The following is a 15021-nucleotide window of genomic DNA, read 5'->3' as shown; positions in this document are numbered from 1 at the left end:
TAATAGTAATTATAACTCCAAGGCTATTGTTTATACAGTATATACCCACATTTTATATCGTCCAACTACTTGTTCTGAGTTTAATCTTCTGGAATCATCTGAGGTAAATGACAGGTGAGTAATGACAGGTAAACATTTTGACCTCTTATCCTTAAATATTGCTTGTTTGAGTTACAGCTTTTAGGTTTCAGACTGTTAATGATCCTAAGAAAGCAAGAAAATAATCAAGAGGACTCATTGTCTACTTCTAAAATCTAAAAATTGGAATTCTCTTAATCACATACATAGTTTGCATGTGATTTAAAGTATAAAATAGGAGTTAATTCTTATTATAATATGCTTGGACTTCAAAAAATAAATTTAAAGTTTCTCTCCTTGAACTAACTTTATTTATCCCTAAAAATTTTATAGACAATCTGACACTTGTTGCTAGTTGGAAGGTGGTTTGTTAGCATTGAGAAAAACGTTTTTTTTTTTTTTTTAAAGAAAAGACACTTTTCCTGCCATCTGGGCTTTGTTTTTAAAAGAAAAGAAACAGTATTCTTTGATTTGCAAAGAAGATAAGAAAGTTACTCAGTTAAAATGAATTCAAGTATTCCTTATAGAGAATTTTAAGCTGTATCAAATCATACATCTCAGGTTAGAATAACCTTGAAGTAATCTTCTTTGATGTTTCATTCATAAACCATAATCATTGTGTCTTTTTTTTTCTGTATTTTAAAACTATTGTGTACATTTTTCATAAAGCGGGAAGAGTTTGTCTGTTTATACTTCATTTTCACGTGTAATTTTATTTTTATATTTGTGAACAGCATTTATTCATGTGAAGAGTGGGAAGAGGGCACTATAAGGCTTGTGCATGTGACACAAAAGTTATTCTGTAAACAGATTTTTTTTCTTCATAGGTTGGTGGCATATCCAAATTAAATTAGACTAAAACAAATCCCTTATAGGTTACTACTCTTTACATGATTATTTTCCATAACTAAAATTGGTAAATACTTTTGAAAATTCAGTAATTGTTAGTGTTTAGATTGTTATGGGCAAAACCAAAGACTTGTGTGTAATTCTGTGACAGAATAGCAGTTTCTTTAAGTAAAGTAGATATATTTTAGCAAATGAGATCATTTTTTAAGTAATACTACTTAGAAAACAAGCAATGTAAGTCTTATTTTTGTGGTTTACAAATAAGTTATCATTATTTACAGTTTTAAGAGCTTTTTGAAGGGAAAGGCAAGTTTGAATGCTTTTCCTTGCATTTTGAATATGCATCTTGAATATATATCAAACTGTAATTTTAAAATAGTTCTCCATGTACTGTATTATAGAACTTAATACGATTTTCAAAACATTATTTTAATATAAGGCAAAATTTTTTTTACTTTTAAAACTAAGCTTTTTGGAATTGATACTGTTCTTGGATGTAAGAATTGAATGTTGTGTCATGTAAAACTAAACATTAGATTTTTTAGATGTAGTCCCCCACCTCTCCCCAAGTTGAATGGGCCTAATCCCATCTTAAAAAAAACTCCCAGTGCTCATCAGTTGCTTTAGGTGAGTTATGGCCACCTTAGTAAATGCTTAATGTTCATCAGTCATTTCATTTAAAGTAAGATACAGGTCCTTCAAGTTATATTTTTACTTAGACTTTGTCAGTTACCAATAAGCTGCTAGTTACTGAAGTCATGAGAATGGAACTTGCATACCTTTTCAGTCTTCTCCAGGACTGAACATGCCCATTAGGGGCATTCTGAACCAGTTTATATCCAAAGTTAATTAACAGGTTTTCTTACTGGTTTTAGTTAAACTAGCATAGATAGATAGGTAAACTCTTTCTGAAAAGCCCATTGCTAATTTTAAATACCTTAAATTAACTAACATTACATTCCAGTAATGGGTACACCTAACTATATCATGGTTTGAGTTTCATTACATTCAGACATTAACTATGAATTCTTAACTTGCAAACTAAATATTGTTGGCATTTTTTCTTAATCGCTGATGTGTACCATACCAAAATTCCCATGTTTTGTTTGTACATTATAATCAGAATTGAGTTGTAATATTGTTATGTGCCTTCATCCAAGCAAAATTTTACATACGCATTTCCAGTGCAAAAAATTTTGTTAACCTGGAATATTGTACCTTTGCTATATACCAAAAAGTATTTATTGCTGATGTAGACATGGAATAAATGGGGTGGGGGGAATTGGGATTAAATATATCCAAGTGAAAAACTTTCTTAAGCAAATAAAAATATTTTCATATTTAATCACCATCAAAATAAGGTCTATTGACCTTTTTTAGAAGTTTTAAAATATGAGTCCTTTTGAACTTTCATGTAAACCTTAAATGGACTAAATGGAATAAGAGTAATTTGGAAGCTGAAGTGAATGTCACTGTTAAGTCTGTATACAAATAAAACAATAATGTGACCTATTATTAAAGTGATCAATGGCTAAAAGGGCAAGTTCTTAATTTAACTGGAAACTTAATGATGTTGGCAAGCTGTTAATGTCTGTCCCATCTTAATTTTTTTGTGTTTGAACTGTTGGTAATGTTAATTGCATTCTCTCATTTTAAAAATGTATTAGTTTTTCTAAAAGCATTTAATATCTAAGTTCAAATATATAATATTTTAATGAGAATATCAATATTGTGAATTTCAGCATGTAAATACATTGTGCTTCATATTCTGTAATTTCTGCCTCAATTCTCAGACCACTCTGAGCAAAACAAAAGTAGTTCAGTGTTTTTAATATTGTATGCTTTTTACAGAAATAATTTTATTTTCAAAGTTATTTTCTTTCATGTTTCTGTTATTACTTGTTGGGAACAACCCTGTTCAGCAAATTTCTGTTAATGGTTCTGCTTTTGTTTGTATGCTGAAGAGTAATGAAAGGATTTTTAAAAAATACTTTTTATTCATGCTTTTCCTCTCCCCGACACATGACTTGACACATTCTCAAATCATTATCCATTCCTTTGATTAGATTTTTAAACATCATGTATGGGGTATAGGTTAAATAATTATTCTTTCCTTTGCTATATGATTTCTCTTCTCCTATCATAAATATTATGATCTTAGATTTTGTTGTCATTGTATAAGATTTAGGGTGTTTTACATTCCTTACTCAGTTTTTTAGCTTTGCATTAATTTGGGAAAAACAAACCAAAAAAGCCGAAAGAATCGAATGTTCTTTTTAAATGTTAAGATGTTTTATCTCCTTAAAAGTTAGTGTTACTTTGAGTCTTAGTTGAAAATTAAGTACTTCTAATTATCTGATGAATGATACCGGTGGTGATGAGATTTAAAAATTATTTCTGCAATTCTTAGGTCATCTGAGATCACTAATATTACCCATCCCTGTGTTTATGGTTTCCCCATATATTTTAACTGCTTCATCTGGATATGCTACCTCTCACTTTTAATTTTCCTTGCTTTTAGTAGAAGTAGCAAAACCTGTGTGACTACACAGATATGTTAATTGCAGTGAAAATAAGGTAGTAAGTGATCCCTAGAATGTATGTGTAGTGTGTTTTGCTCACTGTGGTTTAAGAATATGGTTTTATTTACAAATAATTAATGTTCCCTGTTTCTTAAAAAAAAAAAAAAAATCAGTACCAATGTGAGTCACCTTGATCTCTCACCTTCATTTCAGTGTAAAATTTGCTACCATTGGTTTAGTTTGTGAGATTGTTTTGAATAAATACTTAATTAGAATGAACAGTTACCATTGTTTAAAAGAAGCCTAATAACCAAAAAAGGAGTAAGGGTGTCATGTATGCTATCCAGATTTACTAATATAATGCCTTGGTGGTAGCATGTTTTAACTCTAAATCACAGCTTATTTTGAAATGGCCATTTTGTCAGATTTTGGAGCAAAGATGAGTATTTCTTTGTGAAGTTTATTTCTGCCATTTAGTGGACTGCCTGGAGCAGCAGTCATGTTATATTTCATAGTGTAATAAAATTCTTTAGTTAAAATGAGGTAAGTACTGTCTCTAGAAGTGGAAAGATGAAAGTACAAAATGTTTTGGTAGTAAGGAGGTTTTTTTGTAAATATCTACCATAAGCAAGATTTTGTGTACTATGTTCTAGTCAATGCAAGAAGGGATGTTGATTTTAAAGAGTTGTTTTAGATACTTCTCTGTCTTCTGCCCACCTCATCTCCATTCCTCTCTGAAATTTTCAGATAAAAAGTGAATTTTGTTATACTGAGTTAATAAATTAGAATCCTTCAAATTCAGTATATTAATGTGAAAACCTGTAAAAGATCCATATCTAATATGGATCAGTTACTTCATAGAAAGATGAAGTACCTGATACCAGTACATTTTCTTGGATAAATTTCTAACAGAAGCATTCATTATTTGAGTTGTTAATACTGACTTGATCTTAAATTATCTTGGGATTCCCTGGTAACTCAGCTGGTAAAGAATCTGCCTGTAACTCAGGAGACCCCTGTTTGATTCCTGGGTTGGGAAGGTCCCCTGGAGAAGGGATAGGCTACCCACACCATCATTCTTGGGTTTATCTCAAAATCCAGGTGCTTCTCTGTATTGAAATTTTAACTTAGTGATCACTTTATATACTCATTAAAGAGCCATAGATTCCATCTGTCTCAGTTTTTTTTACATCTGTTTACATAGATCTTCCTTCTATAACTGATAGCTAAAGCAAGACATTGTGTAGCTTTGACATTATAGATTTGACTGCATGGTATTCTGAAAATATGACCACTGAATGTATTTGTTACTTTTAAGCTTCTTTTTTATATCTTTGTTTATGTAGATTTCTGCCTAGAAATTTGAGACTATAATATGGAATTGGGTTATTGGAAATGGGTTGTATTGCCTTCAATTTTGCCTTTTTTTGAGATTGTAAAATTTGTATTTCCAAATGGATACATGTAAAGTGTTTAGAAATAGAAATAAAAACTGTCAGATTATCCCCCAGATTTTATGTCTGTATGGTGAAAATTAGAGATTTATTAGTAGTAAAAGTCTTATCTTTAAAGCAAACAATAAATGTATTCATCCTAAAGATACATGTTGTAATTTCACAAACAGGATTCTTTACATATAAAGTAGTAGAACTTCTCCATTCAGAATGATATAAAATTGCAGAATATGCCATATGGTTTTTGGAAGGGTTGGGTATTTTTGTTTTGCTCATTGTGACTTAATTTTTCCTTCTTAATTAACCCTTTCAGTATGACAGAATAATTAGGGCGATAGCGTTCTCTTACAGTAAGAATTGTGAATTTCCTATTAATTTTTTTTTGGTTAGAATATATGCCTTGTCTCTCTTTAATGCTTCAATACCAGTTTGTTTAAGTGTACTGAAAAGTAGTAAAGATATGTGAAAGCCAGCCATCTTCCAGATTTTTTCCATGAAATAATTCCACCAAAAGCTTTATCAACATAAGATAAAGTACAATAAAAGTTAGCATTAAAAAAGGCTTAAGTATCTATATGAAAAATAAGGGCAAATAAAAATAGTTCAAAAGTTTCAGGATTATAGTGTCTGCTTTTCTCTTTGCAGTTGTAAAATTTAGGTTTTTACTGCTAGGCAATGTGAGTATGTGTATTGATGCTCTTAAGATGCTTACACCCTAGTTGAGAAGGAAAGGACATGAAAGAAAATTTATAGTTAGTTGTGACAGAATACTAATTATTCTTAATTGTAGAGCAAAAAGTATTTTTCTTAATTTTATGGAAGACTGTCACTAAACATTGTGCCCTTTTGCCTCTTACATCATCTTATTATTGACATGCTCTCTTGGAATTTATATTTCAAATAACTGGTGTTTCAGTGGTCACTAATATCACATTAATTGAATATGTTTCCTTTGTGAACCTCTACCTGAAGTTTGCATTTTTATGTATTCCAAAAATTTTAGTTTATCTCATTTATTGGGTTTTTTTTTTCCTTTTTGTGAATTTTCAATGAAATTTGTAGATTCCCATTTAGCTTGTTTTGGTTTAGTTTATATACATTAGATATTTTGATATAGGTGAAATAGAGTGACAGTACTGTTATAAATTTGTATATGTCTAAAGATTTGTACGTGAATGTCATATTTATTTACATGTGCATACTGAGCTTATATTTACAAGTTTTGTAACATGGAGGTCCGTTTGATTTATATTTGCAGAAGTTCCTGTATACTGTCAAATACAACTAATTTGTACAATAATTTATTGCATTTATATTCAGTTCTCATTTGTTTATGAGTTATATAGAATTTATGTGGATGAATGAAATATTTACATTAAAATCATACAGGCATTTTCCATTTTTGTAGTATGAATACTTTAGAAAATGACTTACAAATGTTTCCATTTTCACAGAAACAGTAGCTGCTACAATTTCATTTGTTTCAGTCATTAAATTTATAAGGCAGTAATACTTAAGAAGAAGGAAATCAGAATGTCTCTTTTAATCATCACATAAATTGGGAGCATTCTCCATCACAAAGGCAGCTACTGTTTCAGTTATCTTATTTTGTGTTAGAATACGTAACAGTGACGTAGATGCACGACTGTGTATGTATAGTTAAGCCAGCGTTTTTCTGTGTATTATGGGGAATAGCAAAATCTACATCATAAATTTTGACACATTACAGCTGAAGGAAGAGGAACACCTTCCAAGACAAAACAGTCTTCTGGAAAAATGACGCTTATCCAGCAGTTTGCTTCTTGTGATTGAACTGAACCTGTAAGGATTCATGGATAAAATGAACAGGAATAGATCTGAATAAAGCAAATCTGCATAAATGGTAACCAGTAGCTCTACTTTTATTTTTTATGTTGCTTAACTGTTTTATTTGAAGGAAACCTGTGTGATTTAAAAAGTTAAAGCTTTTGCAACTTTATTACTGGTTATATACATTTGGCCATTATAATGTGCAAGCAATTGGAAAAAAAAAACGTCAAGTAAATGCTTGTTTTATAGTAGTTTGTTCTTGTTAAAAAAATGTTCATATGATAATGTCTGTAAACAGCACCACTTTGATTACAATAGATGTAGTGTTGTAATAAACTGTTTAATGGGGCTGATGTGTAAAGCTGTTCAAGTTATTTGATGTTTACACCTCAGGGAAAGTCTTGTGTTCAGCAATATCTAAAGATAATGTTACTATGACATTTATACTGTCGTTAAAAAAAAACATTGCAATAGCGTTTTTGGATATGCATCAACCTAATCTTGCGTTCAGTGAATTAAACATACTAATTAAGTGTCTCTTGCCCTTGATTTTGATATTAGAATAGGTGATTACCTGGATATTTAATATTTCTATATTCTGCTTTTCTAGCTGTTTTTACCTAGTTAAGCTTGTGACTTTGCTGAATGGTATGTAAACTTGTAAAAAACTGAAATTTCACGACATAGCAATCCAGTCATTGTGTTAGGGGTCAACAAAGATTTTGTGATTTTAACATTTTAGTAGAAACCTACACGTGATTTGCTATAGTAATGCAGCTTAATTACAAGACACATGTACTGAAACGCTTAATTGTAAACTGCTAGCATTGAAGAAATATTTTGACAATTCTGATTTGATGCAGCGGTTATTTGCTATTTTATATTGATAGTGCTTATGGTTTATTTTTGAAGCCATGGGCGATGTAAATATAGGCAGCCGTGCAGCAGACAAATGTGAGTAAAGAAAGCCTTAGTTTTATTTTCCAGTTACAGAAAATAGACTTCTGAAGGGTGTGAGGCTTATTAACATTGGGTTGTATTCTCCTGTATGTGTAATGGGAGATTATAGGTGTACCTGTCTCCACAGTTTAAGGAGTTCTGTGTATTCATGCAGTCTGTTTAATTCACGCTAAAATTATCTAGTTAATCAAAGGTTTTTTCCAAACCTGCCTTGCATATGAGCCCACATTAAAAGCACCTGGCTAGCATGTGTTCTTAATCAGCATAGGCAGCGTGTCAGTTTAGGAAGGTCATTCTGAATCACTGCTTCAGAAATTTGAGTTAAAACCTTTAAGCTTGTTTTTAATGTTTTTAAAATCTAATTATCTTTGAGAGATCTTCTGATAATACACATTTTTAAAGTATAGCTAAATTTTAGGACAGTGCTAGTTGAAGCACCCTGGTATAACATAACGTGCAACCTTAGAAGCCCTCCAGAGAACTGCAGTTCTTCACTTTCATGTTGTCCACCATCGTACTAGCTCTTATAGAATTAGCTGCTCCAAATATTGCCAGTTTTATTTTAAAACATTTTGTGATTAGGGTAAATGCATGGAATCACTGGTGTTCATCAGAACTATTTGCTCTCAGAAATGATTTTTTAAGTGTTCTGTCTTGTTGAAAATGCAGTTGGCTTTTTAACATTTGAAAGTTGTATCAAAATCAGTTTTCTTGCTTTGTGTATAGGTGGTGTTAGTTTTTATTATTTCTTAGCTTTTTTAATATTACAATGCCGTAATGCGAAGAAGTATGGACATAAATATTACAAGGGAATTAGTTAATAGTTTAAAAGGTAAGTAAATGTCCATGAGGATACAATTTTCTCTGAAAAGTTTAAAAATGGAATCATAAAAATCTTAACTGTGCTTGAATTTGAAATGAAAACTGGAAGTTTTATACTAATTAAATCCTTCATATATGTTTTCATTTTTTTTTATCAGTGGAACCCTTTAAATTGCTCATTCTATATCATTCTTCTCCCCGCTTGGCTGATCTCATTACGTACTTTTGTTGCAGACAATGTGAGTGTACTATACTTGTTTGCTGTTAGTCTATTATTTTTAAGTGTCATCAAAAGGGAATAACTTTAGATTTGACCAGTTTTTGCGAAGTCTTTATCTGATACATGAATGTATAACAGTAAAGGTGAAAATGCAAGCTTTGTTTTATTCTTCATACCCCCCCCTTTTTTAATGGGCTGATGTTACTGAAAACTTTTTTAATGTTAAAAATAATCCAAAGAGATTCATCTTTACATGGACACCAAAAAAGAGTCCCAGAGATCTTTTTTATTTCTTTTTAATAATAACTGTAATGGCTATGAAATCAAAACTTGAGTTTAATTTTAAGCCATAGCATTTATTAGTGCTATGCAGTCACATTCCTTTTAGCTGGTAAAGTTATGAATGAGTGATACAGCACCTAGATGGTATTACTTCTGAAGCAGCCCTTTGAATTGAATGTGCTTTTGGTTAAAGGACATAGGTTTTGGAAAGGATATTCCAGTATAAATTTGTGAGTGTTTTGTCGATTTTCATAAGCAAGATTTGGAGTAAGTTGCAGTGGCTAATGATCATAATTTAGCCCATTTACCTAGAATATTCTTAAGCAGTTAACTACAATTTGGAGTTCACAAAAAACTTATGGATTGTAGCTTAAGGTATTATTTTCAGTTAATTCTCCTATGGAGATTATTACTTTGTTTTCTACTAGTTTATGGTCCGTTCTTAAAATAAACATGGCGGTTTTAATCAATGTTGTATAACATTTTATAGTGAAAGAGGAAAATAATTGGAATGGTAAAGACTTTTTTTCCTTTATGTGTTAAAATGTGCCAATAACCTAAATACATACTGTTTTATACAATGAGATACTACTGCAAGACTTTCTGTTGCAGTGCTCTCGACATTTTGGTTTTCATACCTGAATGATCATTGTGTTTTCTGTATCTTGTAAGATGGCCTCACTTTTGTGTTTTAAGCATTAGCTTGTTTTTTTAAGAGGAAGTTTATGTTCTAATTCTTTACTGAGAACACAGTATTGAGATCCTAGCTGTTTTACATATAACTGCCTTTTAAATTTTATCCATTAAGTTCGTTTGCATCCCATGGCCATCTGTAATGTTTCCTGTAGTTGTATGTACTTTTAAGTGCACGCTTATCCATTGTACACATTAGACATTTTTTGTGCTGAAATATATTAAGTGGGATTTTTGTAGCAAACATTCTATTTTTCTGTTCTGCAGTATTTGTGTTGTTGTTTTCTACATTAACCTTCAGTTTAAACACTGGTGTATGTGTTTTATTTTTTTAGCAACTTGACTCTTAGAAGCCTTAGACTAATTTTTTAATAAACACTAAACCAAAAATTATAAATTTATTAAGATGTGGCCTTAAATATAGCATTCCTTGTGTTTGTAATGTGAGATTTTTGATTTAGAGATTTCAAAAGATTCAGGATTAAAATAATTGTAAGCTGAAATAGAAAATGTGTTTTAAAATGTCTAGGCTTCTGGGAGGAAGTTCTTATACTCTTCTTTCTTGGAATCAGAAAGAAGTAATATGAAGTTTTATAAATACTCAATAGGCAGTTGTATTGTGTTTGGATTGATTTAGGTTTGTCTTAACCAATTTCTTTAAAGTTTCAGGTTGTTGGTATTCACTCTGAATGTGCAGCTATTATGGTTTTTTATGGGACATATAAACACTTGGTTAGGTTTATATAGATTTTAATGTTTTAAAGACTTCCTGCTATGTTAATTAGCCTCTTGTAATGGGAGTTTTTAAAAATATTAAGTAGAGTTTAATTGAAGTCACACAAATCTTGAAACGGTATCTGCAGACAGTAAATACTTAAGAGAGTTTTTCATGTGGGAGTATCCTAAAACTCCTGCCATAGATGTAAATGTTTTACATCAGTTTCATAATTGGACAGACCCTGCCTTTAGTGGAAACATTTCATTTGGAAGATGTGTTCTTTTCGTCTCATTGTTACTGCGTAATCCATCCCAGCATTTGTAAGTTAAATTATTTTAAAATGGTGAATTCATGTTTATTTTTTTACTTTGAAAATTGTAGTACTCAGGTGGTATTTAATGGGAAAAGATCCTTTGGGGTAAATCATAATGTGTTCTAAGGAATGCATCTATAACATTGATGACTTTAGCCTTAAAAAAAAGGTCTATTATTCCTCCTTCCTCTTCATTCCATGATATATTAGCAAAGTAGTTTACAGCCTTGTACAGCCTTACAAAGTTGTTTTACAATTTTTAATGGAAAGCCCTTAACAAAAAATTGTATCATATTACCACTATACGTGAATTACTGAACCACGGTTTGTAAATAATTTTATCTAATACCAGAAGGCCAAAGAAAGTCTTAAAATTTTAGCTATTGACTCTATGGTGACTTCACAATAAAATTTCTGTGCAAAAGGTAAGGTGATATTTGATCAAATAAACACATCTTTTTGATGTCCATGAGAAATAGACTTCCATATTAGCTTCTATTAAAAAGCTCATTCCATTTTATTAAAATGATTGTAATTGCAATTTTGTGTTTAATGTTTACTTTCTGTCTTTTCTTTCTTTAGCATTTAGGTGACTGTTCAGCAGTTTGCTATATGGCCATTGTTGGCCTTTAAACTGCACTAGTAACGAGCATGGTATTTATCTTGTATTGAAAATAAAACACAGTTTTTATAAGACTTTGCAGTTTGTCTTTTTTGTTTGACTTATGATTTGTTAACTGTTGTGTATGGTGTGAATAATAAATCCATATATTTGCAATATAACAAATTGCTGGTATTTTATATTTAAGCCACCCTCCTGGATAGTGGTGGTTTTTTTTTTTTTTTGCCATTTTGATGGTCTTTAAAGCAGATGATATCTGACTAAAATTAGGATTTAGAAACCTAAAAGATTTTTAGGCTGTTTTATTTTTAAATCTAAGTTTCAGAGAACATTTGTTTAATTTTAGAGGATTTTAACCTTACTAGACTTTAATCAGACCTTTTTCTCCAACTAGAGGCTTAACTGGCAGCTAGACATCTCTACTGGAATGTCTGCTAGGCATCTCAAAGATAACATGCCAAGGCTGAATTCTTTTACCCTTGTGCATTCCCCACCACCTGCTCAGCCCCAGCAACTAGCATCAGCATCATTTCAAATGCTTAGGGCCAATACTTTGAAATTATTGACTCTTCTCACACCCTACGGCCAGTACAGCAAGAAATCTTTTTGTCTACTATATCTAGAATCTGACAACTTAATTACCGCTCCCACTACTTTAATTTTTTGCCTGTATCACTGGAGTGATTCCTAATAGGTCTCCATGCTTTCTGCTCCTGCCTCCCTATAGTCTGTTCTTGGCACAGCTGTCAGAGTTTCTGTCATATCTCTGTTCAAAGTCCTGCTATGACTCCCCATTCCTATTAGAGTAAAGCTTCAGTCCTTAAAATGTTCCTCTGTGATTTGGCTCCTAGTTCCTCTCTGGCTAGACCTCCCAGTACCTCTCTCCCTGCTCACTGCATTCCAGCCATTCTGGCCCTCCTTTTTATTTATTATTTTCAGCTACATCACATGCCTTGTGGGGTCTTAGTTCCCTGGCCACTCAACCACTGAACCTGGACTTTCAGTAGTGAGAGCTTGGAGTCCTAACCACTGAACCACCAGGGAAGTACCCTGGCCTCCCTTTTCAGTCCAGGTGTGTTCCTCTAAAATTCTTAAAGAACAAGGTGACGAAGGGTGAGATTGTTGGATGGCATCATTGATTCAATGGACATGAACTTGGGCAAACTCTGGGAGATAGTTAGGGAAAGGGAAGTCTGGCATGCTGCAGTCCATGGGGTTGCAAAGACTCAGACATGACTTGGTGACTGAACAACAGCAAATGTTCCCTCAGCATTTAGGCCATTTTCCTTGCTTGGAATGCTTTGGATATCTGCATGACAGTGTCATCTTAATGAGGTCTATTTTCACCTTTGTATTGAATAGAACCCACTGTCTTCCTTCATTCTGCTTTTTCTAAAGTGTTTTTTAGCTAAGAATACATAATATTAGCACAATATGTTACGTTTGTTGTATGTAAGACTGTAAGGCATATGAAGTCTCAAGTGCCTACATAAATAAATTGCATGTAGACGTTCAATAAATAATGAATGAATATCCTGAAAGTTTAGGTCTACCACATTATCCTGTTAAGCTTATGACAGTACAGTGATAAGAGCGAATTCAGCATCTTTCAAATTTTAAAGTATACAACACAAAACACTGGTCATGGCAAACACACTCTTCGAACAATGCAAAAAACAACTCTACACGTGGACATCACCAAATAGTAGTACTGAAATCAGATTGATTATATTCTTTGCAGCCAAAGATGGAAAAGCTCTGTACTATCAGGAAAAATGAGACCTGGAGCTGACTGGCTCAGATCATGAACTCTCAGATCATGAGATCCTTAGCAAAATTCAGGCTTAAGTTGAAGAAAGTAGGGGAAAACACATAAGCCATTCAAGTATGACCTAAATTCAAATCCCTTACAGTAATACAGTGAGGTGACAAATAGATTGAAGGGATTAGTTCTAGTAGATGAGTCTATGGACAGATACACAGGAAGCAGTGACTAAAACCATTCCAATTGCCTCAGATACACAGATGATACTTTAATGGCAGAAAGGAACTCAGGAGCCTCTTGCGGGTGTCAGAGGAGAGTGAAAAAGCTGGTATAAAGCTCAACATTTAAAAAACTTAAGATAATGGCATCCAGTACCATTACTTCAAGGAAAACAGAAGGGGAAAAAATTGAAGCAGTGAAAGATTTTGTTTTCCTGGGCTCCAGAATCACTGCAGACGGTCACTTCAGCCATGAAATTAAAAGACCCTTGCTCCTTGGAAAGTTACACAGGCCGAGATGTATTAAAAAAGTTAACACTTTGCCAACAAAGGTCCATATAATCAAAGTTATGGTTTTTCCAGTAGTCCTGTCCAGATGTGAGAGTTGGACTATAAAGGCTAGTGAGTGGAAGAGTTGATGTTTCAAATTGTGTTGGAGAAGAGTTCCTTGGACTGGAAGGAGATCAAACCAGTCAGTCCTAAAGGAAAGAAAAAGAAAGGGAAGTGACGTCATTCAGTTGTGTCCAACTTTTTGTGACCCCATGGACTGTACCCTGCCAGGCTCCTTCGTCCATGGAATTTTTCAGGCAAGGATACTGGAGTGGGTTGCCATTTCCTTCTTCAGGGGGATTTTCCTGACCCAGGGATCGAACCTGGGTCTCCCACACTGCAAGCAGACTCTACCTTCTAAGCCGCCAGAGAAGCCCTTCTAAAGGAAATCAACCCTGTATATTCATTGGAAGGACTGATGCTGAAGCTCCAGTATTTTGGCCACCTGATGCGTAGAGCCATCTCATTGGAAAAGACATACTGGGAAAGATAGAGGGCAAGAGAAGGGGACACAGAGGATGAGATGGTTAGGTAGCATCAACAATTAAACAGACATGAATTTGAGCAAACTGGGAGACAGTGGAGGACAGAGGAGCCTGGCTTACTGCAGTCCATGAGGTTGCACAGAGTTGGATATTACTTAGGGACTGAACAACAACCACCACAAAATAATGAAAATTGGCCATTTAAACCATTTTAGTGGCCTTACGTACATTCACAGTGCAATGCAGCCATTACCTCTATACATGTCCAGAAAGTGAAAGTCGCTCAGTTGTGTCCTACTTTTTGTGACCTGATGGACTATACAGTCCATGGGATTCTCGAGGCCAGAATACTGGAGTGGATTGCCTTTCCCTTCTCCAGGCGATCTTCCTAATCCAGGGATCAAACCCAGGTCTCCCACATTGCAGGTGGATTCTTTACCAGCTGAGCCACAAGGGAAGCTGTACATGTCCAGAACTTCATCCTAAAGAAATCCTGTACCCACTAAACAATAACTGACCATTCCTCTCCCACTTCTAGACCCTCCCTGGCAACTTCTGTGCTTTCTATGAATATGTGTATTCCAGATACGTTATATAAGTAGAATTATAGAATATGTTGTCTTATGTGGCTGGCTTATTTCACTTAGCATACAGTTTTCAGGATGCATGTTGTAGCGTGAATAAAAATTTCATTCCTTTGAAGACAATATTGTGTTGTATGTATATACCATATTTCGTTTATCAATTTGGCCATTGGGGTTGTTTCCACCTTTTGGCTGTGGTGACTAATGCTGCTTTGAAGATCAGTGTATTAAGTATCTGTTTAAATCTCTTCTTGCAGTTCTTTCAGATACATATATGGGAGTGGAATTGCTGAATTT

General features: G+C 33.2%; 1 protein-coding gene across 9 annotated transcripts in view; it reads left to right on the top strand.

Annotated features, from left to right (window-relative positions):
- The window catches only part of CPSF6 (cleavage and polyadenylation specific factor 6), a 32444-nt gene extending 21028 nt beyond the window's left edge, over positions 1–11416 (top strand). For 5 of the 9 annotated variants that reach the window (XM_070789326.1, XM_070789325.1, XM_070789322.1 and 2 more), the window contains one exon: positions 6633–11416. Coding sequence is in view for 4 of the 9 variants with exons in the window: in XM_070789319.1 (XP_070645420.1) it covers positions 6633–6636 (4 nt within the window). In the remaining 5 variants the exon portion in view is untranslated. Of the gene's footprint in view, positions 1–38 lie in introns of all 9 variants that reach the window. The other 4 variants (XM_070789324.1, XM_070789321.1, XM_070789318.1 and 1 more) reach the window with 1 other exon arrangement.
- The last annotated feature ends 3605 nt before the right edge of the window (positions 11417–15021 follow it).

This window comes from Bos indicus, chromosome 5, assembly GCF_029378745.1.
Source record: "Bos indicus isolate NIAB-ARS_2022 breed Sahiwal x Tharparkar chromosome 5, NIAB-ARS_B.indTharparkar_mat_pri_1.0, whole genome shotgun sequence".
Lineage (NCBI taxonomy): Eukaryota > Metazoa > Chordata > Mammalia > Artiodactyla > Bovidae > Bos > Bos indicus.
This window is presented reverse-complemented; position numbering and strand designations above follow the sequence as displayed.